Consider the following 25683-nt stretch of genomic DNA (forward strand, 5'->3'; position numbering starts at 1 on the left):
CTCTCTGCTGTGTTGTAGTTTAGGAAGTAGAATGCTAGAATGATGAAAAACACAGGAAATTCCAGCCTGGTTAGTGTTCACAGATGAAGGGACCAGTCATATTTAAGTCCCACACTTCCAAGGCCTAATGATTCTCATCTTTAAAAGAGATTGTTAATATATTTAATATTTTGTGTGTGTATTATAAAGTGTAGTGGCTCAGTCGTGTCCGATTCTTTGTGACCCCATGGACTGTAGCTCGCCAGGCTCGTCTGTCCATGAAATCCTCCAGACAAGAATACTGGAGTGGATAGCCATTCCCTTCTCCAGGAGATCTTCCCAATCCAGGGGTCAAACTGGGGTCTCCCACATTGTAGGCAGATTCTTTACTGCCAGAGGCACCAGGGAAGCACAAATATTATAAAGGGGGTGCTAAAATATTTTAATTAATAATCAGTCACATGCTCTTAATTTTAAGGATAATGATTTTAGTGTCTTTGGCATAATAAAGCTATGTAAATCTTTGTTGACATTCTTTTAAAAAATTGGAAAAAGTTGGTTTCATCATCAGATCCAGGAATAAATGTAAATTAAACATTTTGACCATTATCTAAAGAGTGTAAGCCCACTCATCTAAGTAATTATAATTGGTTTCAATGGGTGAGAGTATTTAGTCTTTCCATTTGTTAATATCGTTTTTGTGCCTTTCTCTGATAAAAGATATATTTGGCCCTAGGACAGGCAATATTTCAAATCAGTTGACTCATTCCCATTCCACCTTTTCCTTAGAAACTATTAATGTTGGAGAAAGCCAATGAATGTTATCCTAGTGATTATTATGCTGGCAGCTTGAGACCTCAGTTTTGTCTTAGAGTAATGGGATCCAGAGCTCTCTTCTGTGGGATAGTACTTCTCACTGCTGTGACACCCAGGTTGAAACGCCTTATTGGGAGAGCCAAGATCAAGGAAGATGGAAGTGACACTGGCGGCACATCTGCCAGCTTATCAGCCTCATGTTTTCCCCTGAAATCTGGATGCTTGCAGTTTCAGTCAGTATACACTAACATGTGTCTCACTAAGAAATTCAGGCTCACTATTTAAAGAAGTAAAGTAAGAAAGCAGCTTAATTCACAGTGATGCAGTATCTCCGATGGCCTTGAAAAAAATAGTAGTGGGGGAACTTTTTCTTCACTTCTTGGGAATCTTAAATCAATAAGTAATAGTTCTGGCAGCAGTAGAAAGGCATACGTTTTACAAGTGTGAAACTGTTCTGATCTTTTCCCTTTATTTACTCAAGTTACGTGTTAATTTTTTAATAGTTTTTCATCTCTGAGTCTGTTTCTGATTTCATGTTACAACTGTATCATGCAAAAAGATAATAGATGTTTTAAGATTGTCTCTGATGGTTGAGTCGCAGACTTGCCTCTGTACGGTAAATTTTGTTTGTAGACCATAAAAGAGAGATGAGAACTAATAGGAAGTAGCAGTTTTGTTTTGGAATAATGGTATATTTTAAATTTATCAGGCTCACTTATATGTGCCTTTTTGTCCCTTTACTTCTGAGAGAAATAGCCTGGTAACACAGCAGCATCTCAGCCTGCTCTGAGTGTTTCCCTACCACACTTTTTAATTTATTTTTAAGTAGTTCTTACAGGAAATAAGTGAACCAGCTGCCGGATAAGTTTAGTTCATGTATTTATTCACTCTCTTTCTGTTTTTTAACCATATATACACTCTACAGAGATTCCAAATCTGATTTCTATATAGGGAATGGTATAGGATGACTTCAAAAATTTTGAATAAGTAGACATGGAGATTATTGTTGCAGAGTGTATATATTCTTCCAGAATCTTAGTTTTCATTATGTCATAAACTTATTGATAATTATATACTTTGTGCGTGCTGATTTAGAAAAAACAATTTTACAAAGATACTCAGGAGTTTATACTTTGGGACAGAGTTGCAAGAGAACTGCAAGCAATTTGAGTAGAGTTTAAAATACGTATTGGTAGAGAGTAGAAGAAGAAACATTAGCAGTTGGTGCGTGGCATATGTAGAATAGTTCTAGGAGTTTCTGGGCCTTAAGCCAGTTTAGATACATTTGTACAGCTTAAGGAATGTAAAAAATAATTTTAAAATCCAGAGGTTTGAATTGGCCAGTAATGTTATTGATAAGACTATTCAGGATGTTTGGTTCTTAATCTCAACAAGAACATTGTATTTTGGAATCCCTGACCGAAAAGCAGAGCATGAATTTAACTGCTTTGTTCTTTCTTTCCTCCCCGTTATCATTCTAAGATACTTTGGCCTCTGTTCTGTTTGTTCCTATTGGCAGTGAGAGACCAACTCTATGTTTTATAGCTGAAGTAGAATATTGAGAAAGTATCACTTTTTGTAGATGGGACTCATAAAAATCTGTATTCTACTTCTACCTGATAATAAATAATTTCTTGAAACTGCATAATGCATTCTGTTAAGGTATTTACTCTATAGGTATCTTATTTGGATGATGACTTGTTAGTAATATATTGATAATTAATACATATTTGGAAATAACTAAAAATCAATTGTTTTTTATTTCCCTCCAATTCTTGTCACTTTGGAAGGTTATTGAATTTCTCCCCAGAATGTTAGTTGGTCATGATGATAGATTTTAGACTGCTTCTTAAGGCAGCAGTATTCAGCGTCCTCCTCAAGGGCATTTAAAAGTTTCTTGTCCCTTGTTTATATTTGTTAACTCTTGTATAAGATGGTTTGCATGTAAAGTATGAAAACCTTTTTATTGATCATATTTGAAGCTTTTCAGTTAACTGGCTACCAAGTATTACATCTTCTAACCTAATTTAAAGTTTTTTTAAATGCCCCATTGCTTTTATTAGAACATTACAAAGCTTTATTTTACTTTCACAAACCAGTAAGTGAGAATTGCTTTTAATTATTTGGGTCTGTAATATCCAAATGTAAATTCACTTAGTATGGCTAAATTATTTTGTTTCTTTTAAACTTCTAGTACTTTAGTTTTAATTTTAGTTTGTGATCTATTTTATCTATTATGTGATTTGGAAGTATTTCCACCACCTTTATGAAGGGAAACAAAAAAAAGCATAGTCAGTAGATTGAATAGCAAATATTTGTTCTCTTTGAATGCCCATAGAAGTAGGGCCTCTACTCATTTTCCTGCAAAAGAAGAAGCTAATTTTCCTAATTATTTTTCATTTTACTTTCAGTAGTATTTTAGCTAGAGAAGAAATACCTAGTGAATGCAGTTTTGTTAAATAAATTCTCTGCTTACATCTTTTTTAGTCATCTAAAAATGTGTTCAGAAGTTACTTTACTACAGCTAGAATTGAATTTATGATATATAAGCTATTTTTATGAAATTACTTATACATTGAGTCCTTCATTTGAATATACACTTAAAACTGTATGGGACTTGAACAATATGGATTATGTCAAAGTGCACCAATAGCAGTTTTAATGCCAGTCATTGCTATATCAAAATAATTGTTTTATACTCAGTGTTTCCTATTTTGAATTACAATTCTGAGTGATAGATATTCAGCTTCATTATCTAACAATAGAAAGGTGCTTTTTGCCTGATTGAACACTTGATTCTAGTATTACCTTGAGAATGCAATTTTAATATTTGAATTTCTACCTACATTACTTAATTCTTAGAGAGTGTTACCTGAAAGAATCAAGGTGTGTTGGCACAGGGATAACTCAAAGTTATGTGGCATTTTGGGGCCCTTTTTTTCTCCTGTTAAAAATGCTGTAGATAGCTTTAATACTGCAAGTGGTATAATTGCTGAAGTAAATTTACTATTAAGTTGTTGATTGTTAAACATGCTTCCTTGGAAGCCAGAGTTTTGTGTGCCTGACTTTTGAAGTGACACAGAAATGGTTTTGGGTGACCTTTTACGTGTGTGGTGGCCATAAGAAGAAATAAACGTGTACAAGGGTTATGTTAATACCTTTGCCTCCATTGAGGGCACCTATCTGGTGCTTACCAAAGACTCTTGACTGAGTAAATGCCTTTAATTTCTAAATTAAAGCCGAGTTTTAATGTCTCTTAAAGTTAACTATACTCTGGATAAAATATTCTGTCTTCTAAAATTGAAAATTAAAGGTGTACATGGGAAAAAACTGGAACTCCCAGTTTATTTCATCAGTTGTATAATGAGGCTATCATATGAAGCCCAAACGTAGGAAGTATCTATACTCTTTTCCATTAACATAAAAGGAATCCCTCCATGTTCTCACCACTTTTGTAAATGATTGGCTACAACTGGGTATAGAAACACACTTGTGAAGCTTAGGTTAAAGAATCCAAGTGAAATAAAAAAATTGGGAGTACTTTTTTAGCTAACAATATAACAACAGCAGTCATTTTATATTCTAGATGTTTGAAAGGATTTCTTATATCTTCATATTAATTCCATATCTTATTTCAGTTGTATGGACAAAGCCTAAGGTATTAATGATCTAAGCAGTCTCAAGTTTTTAGATATTAATCCATAGAAATTTAAATTTGTACAGAATAAATGTGTATGTGTGTGATTTTTGTTTTTAAAGGATATTTTAAGGTAATTTTTTTTATTTTGAAGACTGTTACATTAGCTACTCTCAAGTTTTAATTTAGCCCTTTGAGTTGTTATTAAGGATGTTTGTATATTTGACAAGTAACCATCTGAGAGTATACTTCCTATAAAAAAAGTATAGGGGATTCAGCTGCTAAAGTTTTGGAGAATTAGTGTGAAAGCCAATATCTTTTCTAATAAGCAATTTCTGTACGATTTTTCTCAAGGTTTGTTGGCATCCAAAGCTGTTGGGGTGGATGGTGCTGAAAAAAAGGAAGACTACAATGAAACGGCTCCAATGCTGGAGCAGGTATGAAATGGTAGCATTTGATTGTTTTCAAGGTTCCCCGCTGGAATTATCACGGAGCTATAGTATCCACATAACTGAAATCACCCTTTTGATCAGATATGGGGATAGGAAAATAATGGGTGATACATTTTTAACTCTGCCTTCTCCAAGGTATGCAGATAAACTACAGACTTAATTAGTGTTTATTTTCAGTAGGCTGGCATTAAAGCCTTTGTCTCCCAATGGTGGAAAGCCAGGAGATGGGCCTCCCAGCTGGATACAGGCTTCCAGCTGGATCACCTTTGACTAGCTTACTAAAAGACCCTTACACAAATACTTTTCATTTGTGAGTTAAAACAGGGTTTTTTGACATCTTATAAAGCTTCTTTTGTAAGAAGTTTCTTTTATATTGTAACAGTTGGTGTTGTTAGACTATGTGTTTTATGAATTGATCAATGAGCCATACATTTTTGCTAGGATGTATATTTTAATAACTACAAAAAAAATTTAAAAAGCTATTAAGGGTCTGTCTTTAAACCACCTAATAGAGGAATTTGAAAATGAAGGTTGCAGTTGCTAGATTTTGCCTTGGCTACCTTCAGATTCCCACAATACCTGTATATAATGGACTGTGCATGCTTTTCCATTCTCTAAGGGCTTACCTTTTTGGGCACTGTAAGACTATAAGAACACAGTAATAGCCATAACTGGATTTCCTTGGTTCTCCTGTTTTAAAATCTGAGCCTTAATGTAGTTTTACTATATCCTTTTTGTATTATTTTAATTTTCTTTATTAGTAGCCTAATAAAGAAGACTTTAAAATGAATACCTTTTGCTCTTCTCTATATGCGTTTTAAGAAACAGTCCAAATTTAATTGATATTGTATTGAGTTTTTCAGGGTTATTTTAGGCCTGATTTGATCATAGTGCATTGTTTTGGTGCCTCCATTAATGTTGTATTAAATCAATGATCTTTTAAATTGATTAATATGTCAGTGAATCATGCCTTCTGATTTTCTGTGGTCATCAAACGGTTAAGTCTGCCGTTATTGTCAGTATATCAACCAAATTTTAAATGACTTTTTTTTACTGTGTATTATTATATTCAACGTCCCAGATATAATATTTTGTATCACCACTGTTTATGGTATTCTCAGAATGCAATAAGTCAGGGACTTGGGTAATAAAATGTTTCTGGAAAATTCATTACAATGTCAATCTTTCATTATGCACAATCCTACTGAGATGAATGTGATTGTGAAAATTATTTATTATGTGTGGAAGTTAGTGTAGAGGGCAGTGCCCTTTTCAGAGACAAGTATAGAAAACAACATTTTGAAACTGAGCTTAAAAAGGAGAAAAATTGAGTAACTCGGCTGTTTTTATTCACATAATTAAGAAAATTTTGAGAGTCCTTGCCAGTTTTGTAACAAAGAGACCAGTGATTAATAATGAAAATTTTGTAAATTATTTTAGATTTTTAAGGAACATAATAATACTGTTGCCCCCTTTTTTGTCATTCAGGTTGATTTCTATGTGAACTGTTTTGTAACCAAACTCTTAATTCTTATACTGTTTGCCCTGCTTCAGAGTTAAAAAGCCGAGTTATAAAATTCTTAATTACATCTCAGTTGGTATGACTTGAAGAAGAGGTATTGTCACTAACCTATGTTGCCCTAACGAGTAAAATAATTTCACTCATGACGTAGATTTATAACAGGCCTAAGGCCAAAACTTACTGTGCTAAGGAATTTATTTATTTACTTTAAGAAAGTTCAAACTCTGTGGTCTTGAACCCCAGTTCTCAGATTATTAATTATAGATTACTTAATTGTATTAGGGAATTGTTATGTTATATTTTACTTTTGGATAAAACCTGCATTAGATGCATAATTCAGTAAATTTTAAAGAATGTTAATTTGTCCTTGTTTAGAAGTTAAGCACCTTATCAAGATATTAATTTAAGTATTAAAATCTTGTTTTATAACTTTGTAACTTGAGAGTAATGGATGCTGTAGTGATGTCTCACATATGTGAAGATGAACAATAAAATTGTTTATTTACAAGTAATGGCTCTAATTACTTTTCTGGCAACACTTTATGATAAGCTTAGGAATCCTTTCTATATATGGAGTTTTTTTTTTTTCAAGTGATGAATCTGCATTTATACACGTGTGTAATGAGTAAATTCAAGAATAGAAATGATGACAGTTGAGTAAATGAGACGCTTGACACCCACCCTTTAATGTGGTATGTCCAACATGCCATCTGTAGCACAGTCAAAGGTGCCCTGCTTAATACCAGATAGTCACTGTTTTTCTACCAAAAATGAATACCTTGGATTTTCAGGGAACAGAAAGCTATTTGGTCCCCAGACAGTGACCTTTCATATTCCAGAGAACTGCAGCCTGCAGACCTGTTGGTCATTCCTCACAAAAGATAGGGAAGTAAAAAAGTTTCCTTGGGGACCAGCATATTGTTCATAGAGCTAACAGTTTGATTCTATATAGAGGCCTATCTTAGTATAGGGTTTGTTTTTTTTTGAAGTGTATCTCATACTTTGCTCTCAGATACATATGTCAAAAAGAGATACAGTATAGGCATTCCAACACAGTAGAGTGCAAGTCCATCCAATGTGGCTGTTCTCTGTAGTCTTTGGACACATTCACGTGTAATTTTACAAATGTAGGACATTTTACTGCCAAATGAATTAAGGTATTCTTTATGAAAGAACTGACAAAGTTCTAATTTTTTTTTAAAAGTATCAGTTGGCAGGAAGAAGGTAAAAATTCTCATCTAAGAATGCGACGTATTTTGTTTTTAAATCCAATGTTTTTAACTTACACTTGGTTTTACTCCTTGTTTTTTTTTTTCTGTTGTTGCTTGTTTTGTATTGTTTTTTAGTCTTTTAACTCTGTATTGCTGGTGGCTTCGATTTCATGATGCATTATGCTTATGAAACTCTAGCTTTCAGCACTAAAATGAGTTAAAGATAATGTTTTGTTAATTTGGTCATTGTTTTCCTGTTGAGATCTTTCTTTAAAGGGAAATTGTCTACTTAAACCTCTGCAATGAACTCAAAGACTTTTTTTTTTAAATCTGAAAATCAGCAGCTTACATGTATTCCTTTAATGCTCTAAAACAGAAATTTGTTTATTTACCTAATTATTATTGTCATTGGTAATTATGATTTCCAAAGAGGTATGTTTTAACTTAACACCAAACATATTTGTCCAGTAAGGTAACATTTTATATTCTGAGAATATTATAAATAATGCATTTTTAAAAAAACCCCAGTTTAGACAGGTCGACAGCATCCCTTTAAAGACAGCCTATTCAACTTTTAGTTAATAATTTGTGGGGTTCTTTTTGGTTTTTCATTTGTAATAGAAATGTTATATGTTGCTTAACAATGTTTTTGGATACTAAAGTTGCTTAACAATCAAAAATAGAAAACAAGAACAAAAATGAAGAAACCAAAATAAAAATATCAATTTTTTATTATTTATTCAGGCGATTTCACCTAAACCTCAAAGTCAGAAAAAAAATGAAGCTGACATTAGCAGTTCTGCCAACACTCAGAAACCTGCACTGTTATCCTCAACTTTGTCTTCAGGGAAGGCTCGCAGCAAGAAATGCAAACATGAATCTGGAGATTCTTCTGGGTGTATAAAACCCCCTAAATCACCACTTTCCCCAGAATTAATACAAGTCGAGGATTTGACGCTTGTATCTCAGCTTTCTTCTTCAATGATAAATAAAACTAGTGAGCACAGATTTTTAAAAAATAGTTACTTATCCTATAAGATACATTAAAAACAGTTTGGTTGTAGTTATATTGTATTTTTATGAAATTGCATTTTAAAAATTCAAACTTAAGTGGATATGACAGGGAAGGCTTGAAACTCTCTCAGGGGCAAAATCCATATACATTTCTGACTGATGTATTGTACAGAGGGACAGTGACTATACTGCTGGTTAAGAAACCTCAGCATTTAGTAACCATAATTCCACTGTAGTTTGACTCTCCTCAACTAATGATCCAAGCACAGTTAGAGGCCTGATTCATTACAAAAAAAAAAAAACCTATTATGGGATACAGAAAGACCCATGGTCGATATGTGGATATTTTCCTGAACTCCTAAGACTGTTCTTATGGATCGATTTAGTCATTGTCCCCAGTTGTCTATACCCCACCCCCAATACATTTTATTTAGTTCTTCTAGGATTTAGAGCGCAGACTTCAGATTAATTTTACTAATGAAAGAAGAAAACTGCTTCCTTGATCTTATTTTTAAAGATTTTACTGTTTCAGTACCACCAATCTTTGAAGCATTTACTTAGCCTTTTTAACATAACCTTTCAACATGGGTTTGGATATATTTAAGACAAGATTTGTGTTGATCCTGTGTTTCTCATATTTTAGTATTCTGAGTTAGAGACAATGAAAAATAATTACCTAAATTCACTGGGTAAAAGGTAATTTTGCTGTTTATAACAGCAAATGAATTAGTAACCTGATTATTAAATGAATATGACAGTTTTCCTTATGAACTCCTCCATATCATATCTTCTACAGTTAAAAATGGTGGCATTGAGAAGACTTCTATCAGTCAAATATATTAAATTTCTCTTCCATGCAGTTACTGTATTTTTTTGCTCAACTGTATTTTTCATTTTTCGATTAGGTTTTGGCACTTTTTTGTTTTGATTTGGTTCTGTTTAATAAATGACTTGAAAGGATGGGAACAGAAAAACTCAGTTTCATCCTAAGCTTCACTTCTTTATGGCATTTATCATTAAATAATGTCATTAGTAGTCACTAAAATGTCAGATGACATTGATATGTATTTTATTTTGAATTGTTTTATATTTTAGTATTATAACCACAGTGTCACGGCAGTTGAATTTTATCCTTTTTTTTTCTTTCAGTTATCACCATGTCTTTTTTATTTTGATTTTTGTAAAAGTACTTTTAAATACCCAACTTTTTTAGACCTTGCCTATTTTCTCGTTCTAAATTAACATAAATATACTGGCTTGTGTAGACCTGCCTGTTCTAAATAATCAAAAATGTTTATGTGCTATGTAGAAAGAAAATGAGAGGTTAAGTATTTCTAAGCTTTTGTGTGATATATAGCTAGAAGATTCTTAAGTGACTCAGTGAGTTTTTCCAAATAAAAAACATGTGAGGGCAAGAACTGTCATATTTTTAAAAAATTATCATTTTTTGCCCATAGTGAGTACTTAAAGTTATTTGTGTTCAATTTATTTTTTTTTAATGAATCAGGCCCAAACATATGTTTACAAAAATCCATTTGGGGGAATGAGGGTGGGATAAAATTATTTACATTATTTTTACTTTAGCAAGTAAAGCACTAACTCTACAATGCATGTCAGATTTTTGTTACCTATGCCCCTGTCTTTTTTTTTCCTTAGAGATTCTAGATTTGTAATATAGCAAAAGGAATATATATATATATATTTTTTTTTTTTTTTTAAGAAATCTTTGGCTGTACAGAGATAATTTTCCCAAAGGAAGAATGGCAACTAACAACAATCTGCAATTAGAGAATAAACTGTAGTCTTTTCCATGGGAAACTACCTGAGATGAATGTTCCATGTTATTTTCTTTTGGTTCTAGTAGGCTTTAGATTTTAAAAGTTTTGATTAACCCTTGTGAATGAGGGCAGCTTTTGCCTTTGATTCCTTTTGGAACATGTGCTGTTCCTTGTGGATACCTTAACAACATCAGAGGGCAGAATTTGAATCATTTTTCCCATTTTTTCTCCTTAAATATGATAAGATGATCCTGGCATGTATCTGCTTCGTGAACATTGAAGATCTTTTTCTAGGTCCTCCACAGCCTGTGAACCCCCCTAGACCTTTCAAGCATAGTGAGCGGAGAAGAAGATCGCAGCGTTTAGCCACCTTGCCCATGCCTGATGATTCTGTAGAAAAGGTTTCTCCTCCCTCTCCAGCCACTGATGGGAAAGTATTCTCCATCAGTTCTCAAAATCAGCAAGAGTCTTCAGGACCAGAGGGTAATGTATATTGATTTCCTATAGAACCAAACATAAAAGAAGACAAAGAAAACACTTAAGAGATAAAGATTATTAAAATATTAAGAGATTTCTGCTTTTTTCCTTCTTAAGATCTCTGGACTTTGTAGATAAGCACTTCATTTGATTCTACAAATGTTCGTTCAGTGCCGCCTTTGTTGATTGCCAGGCACTGTTTAATTTATGTAGCATTTTAATCCACATTGATATTAACTGAGACAGTGTACCTGTGTTAACATACTGCGTTCTTTATTCTGTGTAGTACCTGACGTTGCACATTTGTCACTGGGACCCTGTCTCCCTCTTGACTTAAGTCGTGGTTCGGAAGTCACAACACCGCTAGCCCCAGATCCCTCTTACCATAATGAATGCCTCAGAGCAGAAAAGGAAGATACACAGATGCTTACAAATCTTTCTTCCAAAGCAGTGACTGATGTAAGAGGAGCTCCAGCAGCCTCAGGTAAAGGAGATTCATTTTTACAAAATTAGCAAGGCTTGCATTTCTATGGTAAAACCAGTTTGATGTATAAATTACATTTTTTAATATGTTATTCCTCTTCATAAATAGCTTTTATGTAACAGCTGTGGAAGATGGGGTTTAAAGTCATTTTGTGTGACCATTTTCTACCATTTTTCCTGGACATCATTGTTATTTTTGTCACTTTACTTGCTTCTCCCTACTTTTTTCTTATATCCCGTTTCTACTAAGTAGGAATTACTAGAGTTAAATATAATCACAGAAGTTCTTGGTTTTGAAGCCAGAAAATACTTAACAGGATCAGTACTTTATAGGTTTAAGAATTTTAATAGAATTTAAGAAACACTTGGCTTAAGTTAACTGTATGTTGTTAAGTCGCTAAGTTGTGTCCAACTCTTTATGACTCCCTGGACCGGAGCACTCCAGGCTTCCCTGTCCTTCTCCATCTCCCGGAGTTTGCTGGAACTCCTGTCCATTGAGTCGGTGATACCATCTAACCATCTCATCCTCTGTCACCTCCTCCTCCTGCCCTCAATCTTTCCCAGCATTGAGGTCTTTTCCAGTGATTGTAACAGAACTTAATGTTTAAGAAACACTTAGCGTAAGTTAACGATATACCTTTATCTTAAATATAGTCCCATATTTTGGAGCAGAATCTCCCAAATTTAACCATAATTGATTATAATGTTATTTTGGGAGTTTCATGTGTAAAACCAACCATACTCTATAAGACATTTTTTGATTATTTTATGATACTTGTAATTATTTGAAACCTTTTTGAGGTATTTTATCAAGTTGGTATTTTAATGTAACAATATTAATTTGTATTTCCATTATATGTTTACATCATTTTATTTGGAATTTTATAAGATTTTAACCTCAAGCATAGAGTACGTGCAATTCAAAAATAAAGGCAAATACTAACACCTTTCCAGTAAGTTACTAATTTAGAATTGGATGGATGAAGGAGATCTGTACTGAGTCAGTTCTGAAATGGGAAAAAAACATAAAACTGTTTTTGATTTGCAGCCAAAGAGCATTGGGGATAATTGATTTTAATAGCTTCTTCCCTGAAGTCATTTTATCAAATCCTTGGGTGAAGTATGAAATAGAGCTTGCTCTTTTTTGGTGGCTGTTGGTGGATATTAAAATAAAACGATTGAAGTAACTTAAGAAACATGCTTTTTACATTACTGCCCTTACCTTCTTGTTCCTTCTTTCAAAGTAAAAATGTAACCAATAGTAAGTATACAGTTTTCTACAAGTCCATTAATCAAAAAAGATTGAAGTTATTTTATATGTGATAGTGTTTCCATATCTTGATTTAAAAAAAAAAAAATCAGTGCCCAAATTTGAAGATTTGTAGGCTTTGAAGCATTTCTTGTCATTTCCCAAATCTTATCCATTGTCTTTGGACACTTTCTAAAAGTCCGTTCTATCTGTGGATAATTGATTTTTCTTTCCCCTGTTTTCACAAGATTTTTGAATTACCCTTAACCTTTGAGATACTTTTCCTCAAAAAGTGAAGTTCTTAAGAGTGCCTTGATAATACGGAATTTGTTGCTGTACTGAATATATAAAAATATGTTGAAGTTAAAATATATATTCATTGGGGAGATTATTTATAGTTGTGCATTTGAAAATATTTGTATTTTCTTTTATATATGTATTTTTTTCTAATAGTAACAAGACTGAAAGATAGACCAGTGTAAATGGTGTATCTTATAGTCAAGTTATGCTTACTGGATGATGTATCCTAAAATGTCAAAGTAGTGATTGTGCATGGAAATCCATGATTCCAGTGATTTTGTGTCTAATCACAGTACTAGCCTAGTGTTGTTGTTGTTGTTTCCAGAATTTCTAGCATATTTATGGAGATGTAGTTAATTATCATTGAGGTGTGGTTCTTGTTTCTCGTAATGGTTAAGATGCACTGGGGTAGAGGGAAGGCATGCTTTTTTTTTCTCATTTAAGTATTAGAAATAACTATTTGAGAAAGTCCAAATAGCAAGGTAGTTTTTTGGGAAAGTGAAAAGTAGAGGAGTTTGGTTTTATAATGTGATGAATTTGTAAGTTCGTTGAAGAGTGAGGACCCTTTTAAGTATGGTGATGACTGGCAACTTTAATTGCTTAAATCAAGGAAATGCGTGGTTTTAAATGTTAATTAACTGAAAGTCTTGTTTATTAGGGTTGAACAGAGTCACAACGCATTTGAATGTGGGGTTGGGAGGGATTATTTCTCTTAACCTCTTTTAATTTTTTATTTTTTGAGGGAAGTAGTAGAATTCAAGTCGTGTTCTAATTGGACACCTTTTGATTAAAACTTTGTGAACCTGTCTGACTTGCATGGAAATTCTCAGTGGTCTGCGTGCTTTTTTTCTCTTAACATTTTTGTTAGCTACTCTCTCAGAACTGGTTTACCGTGTTTGTAGGCCTTCTCTCTGCACCCCAAGTTTTCTTCCATCTGAAGTCAAAGTTCCAAGAGTTTTTGTTTTGTTTCTTTTTTTTTTTAATTTATGTTTACTTGGTTCATTTCCATCTTAATTATAAAAGTAAGTTTTCTTAGCGCTGAATTTTAAAACTTCTGTAGAAAACATTATTTCCCAGAGCTTGTATCAAAGACATTTTCTGGGATTTTTTTAAAATTGAAATTCTTGGAGTATTTAGAATGACTGAGGATATTAGTCCTTAACTGTGGAATAGTTTAACAGAGTTTTACTTTTTCCTGTGAGAGATTCTGTTCTCACTGCTGAGTTTAGCAGTCAAGATAAAGAACTGATGATATTATGCAGATTATGCAGTTACTATATACACCAATTCTCAATAGGTTAACACTTGCTTTTACTTATTTTTCTAGTAGAGATAATGAACTTGCACTAATCCTCTACATTGTTCTGCTGGGAAACATGCTTGCAATATGACTAAACAAGGTTAAGAATACATTGCTGTCCACATTACAACAAAAACAGTCATTGGTGTCCTTGTAAAACTTGGTACCGTTGTTTTTATTTTATCTTCAGAATGCTTTATCTTACAGTCCATCAGTTTTAGGTAAGGATAGAGTCTTAGTTCTGTTATTATTAGTTCTGTCACTAACTGGGAATGTTAGCTGGTTTTCTTATTTATCTCCTGGATGTCTGTATGACAGTTACTGAATTACTCTAACCTCTTTAAGGAGTTAAAATCTGGAAGCTCAGTGTATGAAAGGATGGGCCAACAATCAGACTGAACTGTGGCTGAGTTGCCTGTGCCTGGTGCTGTGCAGGCATCTTAAATGTTTGATGGTTAGTCCAGCATCTTATGCCAACGTCACGTTTATTTTCTGAAAGCCTTTTTGTTTTAGGGTAGTTTTCGATTTTTTTTTTTTTTCTTTTTCAGAATTGTACAAAACCAAACCAAACCATAACCAGAGACTCCTTAATCTACTTCCACCCCCACACCAAATGTTCATGGTTTATTCAAAGCCTGGGGTTTCCATGGAGAGTCTCAGGGATAGCCTCTTTTTTTTTTTTTTGCCAGAAAAATCAGATATTTAGCACACTGAAGAAACCACTCTGCATTATGGGGCTTTTCGTGACATGAAAGCAGATACGGCTCAGAGATCTGTCTCTCTTGCTTTAACCTGAATAGTCCCATTTGTTTTTTATCATGTTTTTCGTTTGGCCGGGGGATGGGCGGGGGGGGGTTGTAATATATATTGGCCATTATATAGTATTTTGTTTGAAAAAGTTCGTTGATAAAATTTAGTTTACAAATCACTGTTCTGTTAACTAATAACCTAGTACTTTGGTTCCCAAATTCTGGTGCATGGTGAAATAAAGACAATGTAGAGAACTTCTCGTAAAATGACATTTATTCTTTTGTGGAATTCTTAAATAGATCTATTTTTAAATCTATTTGTGCATGAATGTTTTTAAAAGTCCTGTCATTATTGCCTATAGGAATATTTATTTTAATATCCTTGTGTAAAATGTTGACAAGCCTTTCTCAGTTCCCTAGTTTTACTTTTGAAATTTTATAGTTAAGAAATACAGAAACCAACACAACGCTGTAAAGCAGTTTTCCCCCAATTAAAAAATAAATTAAAAAAAAAACAAAAGAAATATAAAGGTTTGGGATCTCCCAGAACATGTGAAAATAGTCTAGAACGGATCCTCCTGATATTATAATTTCTGTATCTGTTCTGCTGTGCTGACCTGTGTTGCAGAGCTGAGGGTCAGGACCATGTTAATTGTCTTCCAAGTGCCTGAGAGATCCCACACATTCCAGCCAGAAAAGGCATCCCTGAAAGGCAGTTCCTTTCATTTGAATCACCCCCAGGTGCTTCCCAGGTGACTCAGTGGGTAAAGAACCTGCCTGCAACGTAGGAGACGCAGGAGTCGCAGGTTCGATCCCCGTGTCTGGAAGAACCCTTGGTAAAGGGCATGACAATCCATTCCAGTATTCTTGCCTGGAGAATCCCATGGACAGAAAGGCACCTGGAGGTCTGTGTCCATAGGGTTGCAAAGAGTTGGACATGACAAGTGATTGAGCACGCAGGCACATCATGCAGGTGTCGCTAGTAGTAAAGAACCTGCTTGCCAGTTGAGGAGACATAAGAGATGCAGGTTTGATCCCTGAGTCAGCAAGATCCCCTGGAGTAGGAAATGCCAACCCACTCCAGTATTCTTTATTCTTGTCTAGAGAATTCCATGGACAGAGGAGCCTGGTCGGCTGCTGTCTGAGGTCGCATAGAGTTGGACATGACTGAAGTGGCTTAGCTTGCACTCAGGGGATTCTGGACTTGTTCCACCTTTCACACTGGAGACTCGGTGCTCCTGGAGATTAGGGCCCCACAGGGCTATAATCATGGTCAAGGGCTGCTTCTGGTGTATCTCTACCGTCACTTAAGATTTAGAATGCAAATCTCTTATTGTTTCTGTTGTAAAATGCCTTGTCATTTTCAAGAAAATCGCATTAAATATGTGAAATTTTCATGGTGTGATGCAGTCATTGTTAGTAAGCAGTGATTAGTGAAAGGAAGTGAGGCATTTGTTCAACAGTCTTGTTAATAAGGAAGTTTAACCGCGTTTGTCTTTGATGTTCTTTTCATTTTTTTGGTCATAAGAAATCTTTTTATCAGGGAGATTACCAATATTTTTACTGAATTAGAAACAATTATTAGCGCCTCATTAACATTTAGTTCAAGTTGAGTGGTATTTTTATATTTTTGTTGTGTTTTATTTAAATTATGTAAATTATTTACAGTAAGATGAATCAAATGCTAGTTTTTTTTGATACTTTATTGGAGTGATTTAAAAGTCGAACTCATAAATGGTGATATTAGAGCATAATTTAATAGACTGAAATTGTATTTAAGTGTACTAGAGTCTTTTTCTTAGATTAACCCTAGACACAGATAAGATATTGGTATTGGGAATAGCTGAATATGAATTGAGAACCTTGGTTTAGTGTGTCTGTGTCAGCAACACAGTTATTGAGGTGCATTATTGGTTTAAAAATGTATTTTGGACTATTAGATAATAATACCTAAATGCCATTAAGTTGAATATTTTTTATGTGTTAATAAGCCATTATATCTTACTTTGGATAAAGACCAAAAATGATTTATAGAATAATTCTGTTTTGGCTTTTCTCATTACCTAATAACACATCCGATGGAGTTCAAAGGTATTTGTTGTAGGCAACAGAGGTTAAATATTAGTTTAAAAAATTTATGCAGATTCTTGAAAACCAGTATAATTTAATATGAAATTTGATAATTCATTTAGATGACGGGAATAGCATTTTGTCATAATTGTCACGGGAGGAAAAATATTATATGGACCTACTGCTAGAGTGCATTTCAGCATCTCCTGGATTGCCAAAGGCTGTGGTGCCAGAATTGATCTTAACTGATTGCCCAGTGCATTCATCTTAACATTTTTTTATGTTTAGACCCACATTTATGCTACTTCTAGAAATGATGCAGTCTCAAATTACTCCACCATAAAGGAGAAAGTGAAAAAAAGCAACCATTATTTATCAGACGCTAATAATTTTACATATTTTGACTCAAGTAGTGCTGATAACAGCAGGAGGTAGATACTCTTATTCCTGTTTGGCAGATAAGGAAACTGAAGCACAGAGAGATTAAATGATTTCCTCAAGACTGTGCAGCTAACAGATGGTGAACTAGGAATCTAATCTGAATAGTCTGAAGGACCAAACATCATCCTTATTTCTCTGAAGTAGAAATCCCACTTCTTTGTTACCAGTTCAGGCAATAATGTAGACCTTTAGGAGAAAAGGGTCTTGGGTAGACTTTTGTGAGCAATTGTAATTTAAAACATTGTCCCATACTCTTAACCCTTTCTGACTAAATTTACATATTTTTCCCCTAAACCTGCAGGAATATCGAAAACGGAAAAAAAAGTGAAATTGGAAGAAAAAAGCTCAACTGCATTTGGTATGAACAGAAAGTAATCTTTAAGCAAAAGACTGTAGATGGCTTGGCAGTGGGAGGATGTAGTCTGTCTCTTACTTTTTACCTGTTAGTGCTCCTTTAGGTGTTAAGTGATCCTCTGTTTTAGTGTTTATTAGTTTATTCACCTCCAAATATGTAGTTTCTTAATATATGTGTTGTAGTAGTACGTGCATTTTTTGTCAAGGAACCCTGAGGCTTTCTCTGAGAACTTGATGTTTTTGAACATCTTTGAAATTATGACTGTTTAAAAATAGGTTACCATTTAATATTGTTGATCCTTAGAGAATGGATGGTAAATTAATATAGCCTTTTTTCCCCAGCCATTTTTTTTTTACTTTCTCTATAAAAAGTTACTAAGTTTTCTGCTGTCTTTTCTGTCTTCTGTGCTATCATGACTATACATTTTGGAATAATAGATAATAGTCTTAAATATTCTACAAATTAGCTCCCTGGAGCTTGAGTTACTGAAAGTTGGTTCAATGTAGTTGATAAGCTGTGGGCTAAACTTTTCTGAGTTGAACAGTAGTTGAATATATGTGATGAATTAATTTTAAATAAGTATTCTAGGATACTGTTTTAACATCTGTTCATTTTCTTTATAAAGTGCATATGATTGGGAAAAAGAAATATTTAAAAATTTTAGGACAACATTTAGTTTAAGGAGTTAAGTTTTTACTTCCTTATGCTTTTTATCTTCATTCTTATATATGTGGAAAATATTGAAAGACTGAAGGAATTATTTGTGGATTTGACTTAGTTTTTTAAAAATATTTTTCCAAAAGAAAAAAGTTCAAGTTTTTTTAATCTTCTAATACATTTTCTTGTTAAATTTTGTGTGGAAATACTGAGTCTCCTTGGTCAGGTTTTTCTTAAATTGTGGAGTATATTTCTTGCCACATCAGGAAACTGAGTTACATTACTCATTTAAGAATTTTAACTACTGTCTGTGTTAACTTTAAGGTGTCAGGAGTTGGGATTTCTCAACACTGCTAATGAAGATCCCCTCTTATAGCCCAGTAAGCTAATCAGGAGTTCCAGACTCATGACAGGAACAGTTTAATTGAATCCATCCACTCTGGGCAGGTGACTGGAATAGCTGATTAAACCATAAATGCTGCTTTTAGGTTAACCACAAAGGAACAACTCAGGATCAGTCGTGATTACTAACTGACTCACTTTCGTCATTTAGGTAAGAGAAAAGAAAAGGATAAAGAAAGAAAAGAGAAGAGGGACAAAGATCACTACAAACCGAAGCAGAAGAAGAAGAAGAAGAAGAAGAAGAAATCTAAGCAGCATGGTAAGCACAGTCCTTCCTCGGTGTCTGGGGATTAGCTCTCAGCGGTTACCAAGATCCACAGACGCTCGAGTTTCTTATATCAAATGGCACGGTGTAGTCAGCCTTTCACACTTGGGCTCCACATACATCTGTGGAAATAAAAACTGATTCCCATTTCTTAATATTCTAAGGTTCTTTTAGCTTTTCTCTTTTACCAAAGTGGAGTTAGGACAGTATTCCTATGTTCTTGAGAGCTGAGCAGTTCGTCCAGTAGCCTTTCTTTGTCTTGCCTGTTTAGCTACAATCACTAAGTTAAGTGGTCTGTAAATTAGTCCTTGCAATGACTAGAGTCTTTCATTGCCAGCATTATGGTGGACTAGATACCCTGTCCAAGTACTCCTCTGTGTACTGTGAAGGAATTTCTCTCAATCTCGAATTTAAAGTCCTTTGAATTAGCTTTACAGAAGTGAGGGAAAATATTTTTAGAAAAGCTTGGAGAAAAAACAAATGATTTTTCTAACAATAGCTTGTCACTAAATAGTCACTAGAGCAAAAATCATTCTTAAAAATAGGAGGCTACCATAATAAATAGTCATAAAAGCAAAAATCATTCTTAGAGATAGGAAGTTGCCATATAGTGCTAAAGGTTGAGTTCACTTTACATATTTCTGAGTTTTATCACTGAATAACATCATCATATCTTTCTTAGTAATTAATAAATTAACAAAACCTGAAAGTGTCTGTAAGGATAATAAAGATGGCAGCTGTGTAGTTGATCCAACAAATCTGTCTAGGACACTGAACTCAGCAGCTGCAGAGTAGACAGTTTTTTCAAACAGACTCAGACATTTATTAAAATGGACCATGGGATGCAGCTTTAAGCAAACCTCAACACATTCTAAGGGCTTTCCTGGTGGCTCAGACGGTGAAGAGTCTGCCTGTAATGCAGGAGACCCAGATTTGATCCCTGGGTGGGAAGATCCCCTGGAGAAGGGAATGGCTACCAACTTCAGTATTATTGTCTGGAGAGTTAACTTAAAGTCACTATTGAAAAGACAAAAAGCCCCATATGTTTAGAAATCAAGCAAAATATTTTTAAATAATTCATGGATGAAAGAACAGGGCCAAAGGGAAAATAAATAAGATGTTAAGAATCTGGCAGGTGTTGAAAATATTATACATGTGTCAACACTTGAAAGTGTAGTTAAGATTGCACTTTCGAGAAGAATGTTGCCATACAACTTAGAAAAGAAGGCTCAAAGTCAGCTAAACCTCCAGCTTAAGAAGTTAGAAAAGATAAAGTCCAGAAAAAGTAGAAGTGAACATGAATAATAAACATATGAATAGAAATTAATGAACTAAGAAAAAAAGGTAGGAAGAAATGAAAAATGCCAAAATTAAATGATGACACCTAATTTTAGACTTCTGGCCCCCAGAACTGAGAGAATAAACTTCTGTTGTTTCTGTCCACCAGTTTTGCGGTGATTTGTTGGGGGCAGCTCTAAGAAACTCATACAACTCCAAATTCAGTTTGTTATTGTTGTTGTTTAGGCGCTCAGTTGTATCCAACTCTTTTGGGACCCCATGGACTATAGTCCACCAAGCTCCTCTGTCCATAGGATTTCCCAGGCAAGAATATTGGAGTGGGTTGCCATTTCTTATTTTAAGGCATCTTCCCGATCCAGGGATTGAATCCGGGTCTTCTGCATTGGCAAGTGGGTCCTTTACCACTGAGCCACCTGGGAAGCCCCCAAATTCACTTTAGTTGGTTTAAATAGCTTTGCTCTCAAAATCAGAAGAGAATAGTATGGGAAAGGATAGTCACAGGCTGTTCTTATTTGTGGACAAAGAGGCAAAACACATGGAATTAAATCTAGCAGGATATTTAAAATATGACCATATAGGATTGGAATGCAAAGTTGGTTTGACATTAGAAAATGAATTAATGAAATTCACCACAGTAACATAATTTTAATAAATGTAGAAAAAATATTTGACGCATCCGTGTGTACTTACATTAAAAAAAAAACTTTGAATAGCAGATTGTAAAACTTTACTTAGAAACATAAAGCCTAAATAATTGGGAGATGATTCATATTCATGGGGTAGTAGACTACTGTTGAAAAGATGCTGCTTGAAATAAATCTATAGATTCATTGCTGATTCTGAACTTAACGTGGAAGAGTAAAGAGCCAAGAATGATATAGTCACTGTTGAAGAAGAATAAGGAGAGTTACTATTCAGTTATCAAAGCAGGGAGGTATTTTGAAAGAATAGAATATGTTAAGAACAGAATAATCCAAAGCAGATCATACATATTTCAAAACGTAGTTTATTCAAAGCTGACATCTTAGTTTGGTAGGTAAGTAATTAGTATTAGAATAATTTATAATCCATATAGTGACAATAAAACTGGACTCCAACCTTACACCATGTACAACAATCAGACTGATATTGATGAGACTTCTTATGTGAAAGACAAAACTATAGAACTTTGAAAGTATAGAAAGTCATCTCTGTGATCTTTGGGGAGAGATTTCTAAATGAAAAATGCTAACCCAAAAGAAAAGGTTGAAAATGTGACTAGACTGAAATGAACTTTAGTTCATCAAAAGCCTTACAGAGAGAGTGAAAAAACAACACAAACCATAAGAAAATACTCATAACATAAATACTTGACAGAGTATTAGTATTCAGAATGTATTTCAAGCCTTACAGATCAAAGAGAGAAGGAAAACCCAGTATGAAAATGGACGAAAGAGCTCAATAGGTATTTCACAGAAGTGGAAACCTGAAAATGCTTATATAAGACAATGCACACTCTTAGGCGAAGCTGCCTAATGTAACTTTTAGAACCTAGTGAAATCTATTTCTTCTCTGCCATATTGGCAGAAATTACGAGGTGAATGGTATCAGATGTGCTGAGGAGGTGGAGATAGTGGCACCACCACTGTGGGAAAGTCATGATGTTTTTCTGATGAGAGTAGAGTTGACCTCAGATTCCGCACTAAACTCACACGGCCGGGAGACACGTACAAGAGTGTTCACGGCAGCACTGGCGTTGGCCTGTGTCCACCTGTCCTTTAGTGGAATCTGTGTCACTTTGTAAATAAATGGATTATACCTGTTGGAATCTCATGAACAAAATGGATAAGCTAAAAATCAAGTCACAGAGGAAAACATGTACAGTTTTACAATTTCATTTATGTAAACATCTAAAAGTTGTAAAACTAAGCAGTATGTTTTTTGGAGGTTCCAATGTATATATAAAATGATTAAGCGTAAAGGAAAGCAAGAGAATGATGAATAAAATTCAGAATTAGCATTGCCTCTGAGGTAGAGAAAGGACTTTTTAGTTCACATTGGAAGGTGGCACAAAGGAACCTTCCAAAAGTGACAGTGATACTCTCTCAGAGTGCATGGTAGGTACCTAAGTAGTATTTATCTGCTTTATGTCATATCCATTTTCCCCCCATATGCATCAAACACTTAAATAAAAAAACAGTTTCAGAAACTGTGACGCCAATGAGTTAATTTAAGAGTTTGTAATCATTGTTGGTAAATTCTTCAGATTTTAACTCTCTCTATAGACCAAAAATAGCATCTGATCTTCCCACGGGATATAAAGTTTCTGTATTCTCTAACTCTAAAGTAAATTTGAAGATATGGAATCAAAATGGCATTGAAAAACTTGAACCCACTTCCCAGAGACTCTGCCTTGCTCCTCAGACTTTCTGTCTGACCCCACCCCTTCACAGACAGCTCGTGGAAGCCATACCGGAGAGAACCAAAAGTTAGGTAAACAGAAACCAGGAACCACAGATTCCTGTTTAGTGACTTCTCTCCCGTGGTGATGTATCAGAATGCAGAAATGACAAGTGTCACACTGCAGGCCAGATGCCAAATGAACTAGCTGAGGGTATTTGGCTGCCTTGGGTGTTCCAGTGGAGACACCGAAGTGTCAGGGCAGGAAGGGCCATGCTTTTTTTAAGTCACCTTAACATTGCATCAGCAAACAGGACTGTTCCAATACGCTGTAGCAGATGCAGAATCTCCTGTACTGAAGCATCTGTGACAGTGGGGAACAGACAACAAGGAGCGGCTGATGAAGAACAAAGTAAGAAGCGGGCCATACTTGGTAGCAGAGTGAGGGATAGTGACCGCAAGTGAGACTGCAGGAAACGATGACTTAAAGAAAGGAGAATGATTAAGATGAGTAAGTGAAAGTCACTCAGTCCTGTTCAACTCTTTTTGACCCCATGGACTGCAGCCTTCCAGGCTCCCCTGTCCATAAAATTCTCCAGGCAAGAATACTGGACTGGGTTGCCATTTCCTTCTCCAGGGATGACTAAGTCTTGGACAAGTTCAGAGAAAAGTTGCACCTTAGACTTGTAGCCCACCATGACCTATGGCAACACTATTTATAAAAAGAGCCATGGAGTTTCCCTGATGGCTCAGCAGGTATAGAATTCGCCTGCTACGCAGGAGACATGGGTTTGATCCCTGGGTTGGGAAGATTCCCTAGGGGAGGAAATGGCAACCCACTCCATTGTTCTTGCCTGGCGAATGAATCCACATGGACAGAGGAGCCTAGTGGCCTACAGCCCGTAAAGAGTCAGACATGACTGGGGAACTAAGCACATATTAAGGAAATAAGCCTTGAAAAAAAAGTTGCATGTTTTTAAATTAAAAAGAACCTTATATCTTTGCATTGTAAAATCAGATCTATAAATGAAAGTCTTAACTTTGAAAACAGAGTCCTGGTAAAGACTAGTGATGCAAAGGAGCATTGCTTTTTGTACACAGCAGGTGTTAGGTCGGGTAATCACTAGCATCTTTGCAATTAATTAATACATTTGAGGAAAATTTATTCTGGGCTGTTTACTTCATCTTGGAAATGACACTTTCCCCCAGGTGATTAAATTAGAAGAGTGTTCTTTAAACTTAAATAGGGGGTCTTAAATAACTTTGAAATTTTAAGGACATCTTGAATTTTAAAGAATTCACATTATTACTGCATGTGTTCCTAATAGAATATGTATTTTAGTCTGCAATTGCTACCATCAAGGAGTTTAAAAAATTCTTTTCCTTTTACCACTCAGTGCAATTTTGCATATCCTGTGATGCTTATTATGTACCAAATACTAATCATTTTATATATACTAGTTCATTTAATTCCCACATTAACCTTTCATGGTGGGGCCTGTTATCCCCATTTTATAAACAGTTAACTAAAACAGAAAGATAAAGAGAGTTGTCCAAGCTCACATGGCTAGTAAGTGAAGAAAAGCAGATTGAAACCCAGGCAGTCTAGCTTCTGAGTCTTAATTTTCATGCTGTGTTGTTAATTTTGACCTCCCTACCTTAAATATTGTTTTCTAGGCTATGCATTCTTCCTTTCTTCTATCTGTTAACATATTAAGTCCTTAGTAGTTATCTGTTAGTTTAAATGAAGCTATGGAAAATAGTAGTTAAATGATCCTTTATAATTATTCCATACAACTGTGGGTTGACAGATGTTTTGATTACCAGAATTAGTTTACTTAATATAAAGCTAAGATTGTGTTCAGTCCGTGTGTCTGAGAAATTGCTATGTTGGGATTTTATTTAAGAGTGACATCTTTGCCAGTCTTTAACTTTGTTATTTTGAGCAAATCACTTCATCTCCTTGTCTTTTATGTATCTGTAAATATGGGGAAACTGAAGACATACAGAGGTTTAAGAGAACTAGAATGAGAAATGCAAAGAGAATCCAAAGCATTGTATAGTAAAAACAAAGATTCCCTTCTAGGTGCTTGTAAGCAAGCATAGATGTTGGGAGTGGTAAGGAGTATGCGTTTAAGTATCTACCGTGATGTATTGTGTGTGTGGTAAAAGTGGTACAAAATAAATTCTACTTAGTGAAGCTTTATGTAGAAGATGACATTTGCTCTAACCCTGAAATATAGCAGTAGACTACTATTCATAATAGCCATAGGGTATGAGAGTGGGGAATACAGGTTGGGTGTAGAATGCTAGGGCTTCCCAGGTGGCACTAGTGGTAAAGAACCCACCTGCCGGAGACATAAGGAGACATAAGAAACATGGGTCCAATCTCTGGGTTGGAAAGACCACCCTGGAGGAGGGCATGGCAACCTGCTCTAGTGTTCTTGCTTGGAGAATCCCATGGACAGGGGAGCCCAGTAGGCTGCAGTTCACAGGGTCATAAAGAGTCAGACATAACTGAAGTGTCTTAACATGCATGCATGCACATAGAATGCTAGGAAATTTTGTTCAATGCTAATATACTGTACAGAGATTAAATGTCCACCATGTTTTATTTTTAACACCAAATCGAGATTTATACCATTATTTTTATACTGAACCAATAGTTAACACTTTCACTGAGAGGGCGTTGTAACATGTAGTCAGTAAAAGGGCAGCTTTTGAGAGCTGAGTGGGCACGTTCACATCCCAATTGCGACACTTAGAGCTAAAGTTATTTAAATTCTATACACTTCAGTTTCCTTGTGTGAAAAATGGTGATGATAGTTTCTGCTATGTAGATTCATTG

At 34.8% G+C, this 25683-nt stretch overlaps 1 protein-coding gene across 14 annotated transcripts in view; it reads left to right on the top strand.

The window, feature by feature from the left end:
• Nucleotides 1-25683, top strand: part of PHF20L1 (PHD finger protein 20 like 1) — a 69552-nt gene that overhangs the window by 28499 nt on the left and 15370 nt on the right. For 12 of the 14 annotated variants that reach the window (XM_043483113.1, XM_043483108.1, XM_043483110.1 and 9 more), the window contains 6 exons: nt 4787-4869; nt 8362-8614; nt 10704-10892; nt 11173-11370; nt 17780-17836; nt 19044-19151. In XM_043483113.1, the coding sequence (XP_043339048.1) occupies nt 4787-4869; nt 8362-8614; nt 10704-10892; nt 11173-11370; nt 17780-17836; nt 19044-19151 (888 nt within the window). Of the gene's footprint in view, nt 1-4786; nt 6055-8361; nt 8615-10703; nt 10893-11172; nt 11371-17779; nt 17837-19043; nt 19152-25683 lie in introns of those variants that run through there. The other 2 variants (XM_043483119.1, XM_043483120.1) reach the window with 1 other exon arrangement.

Source organism: Cervus canadensis, chromosome 12, assembly GCF_019320065.1.
Source record: "Cervus canadensis isolate Bull #8, Minnesota chromosome 12, ASM1932006v1, whole genome shotgun sequence".
Taxonomy (NCBI): Eukaryota; Metazoa; Chordata; class Mammalia; order Artiodactyla; family Cervidae; genus Cervus; species Cervus canadensis.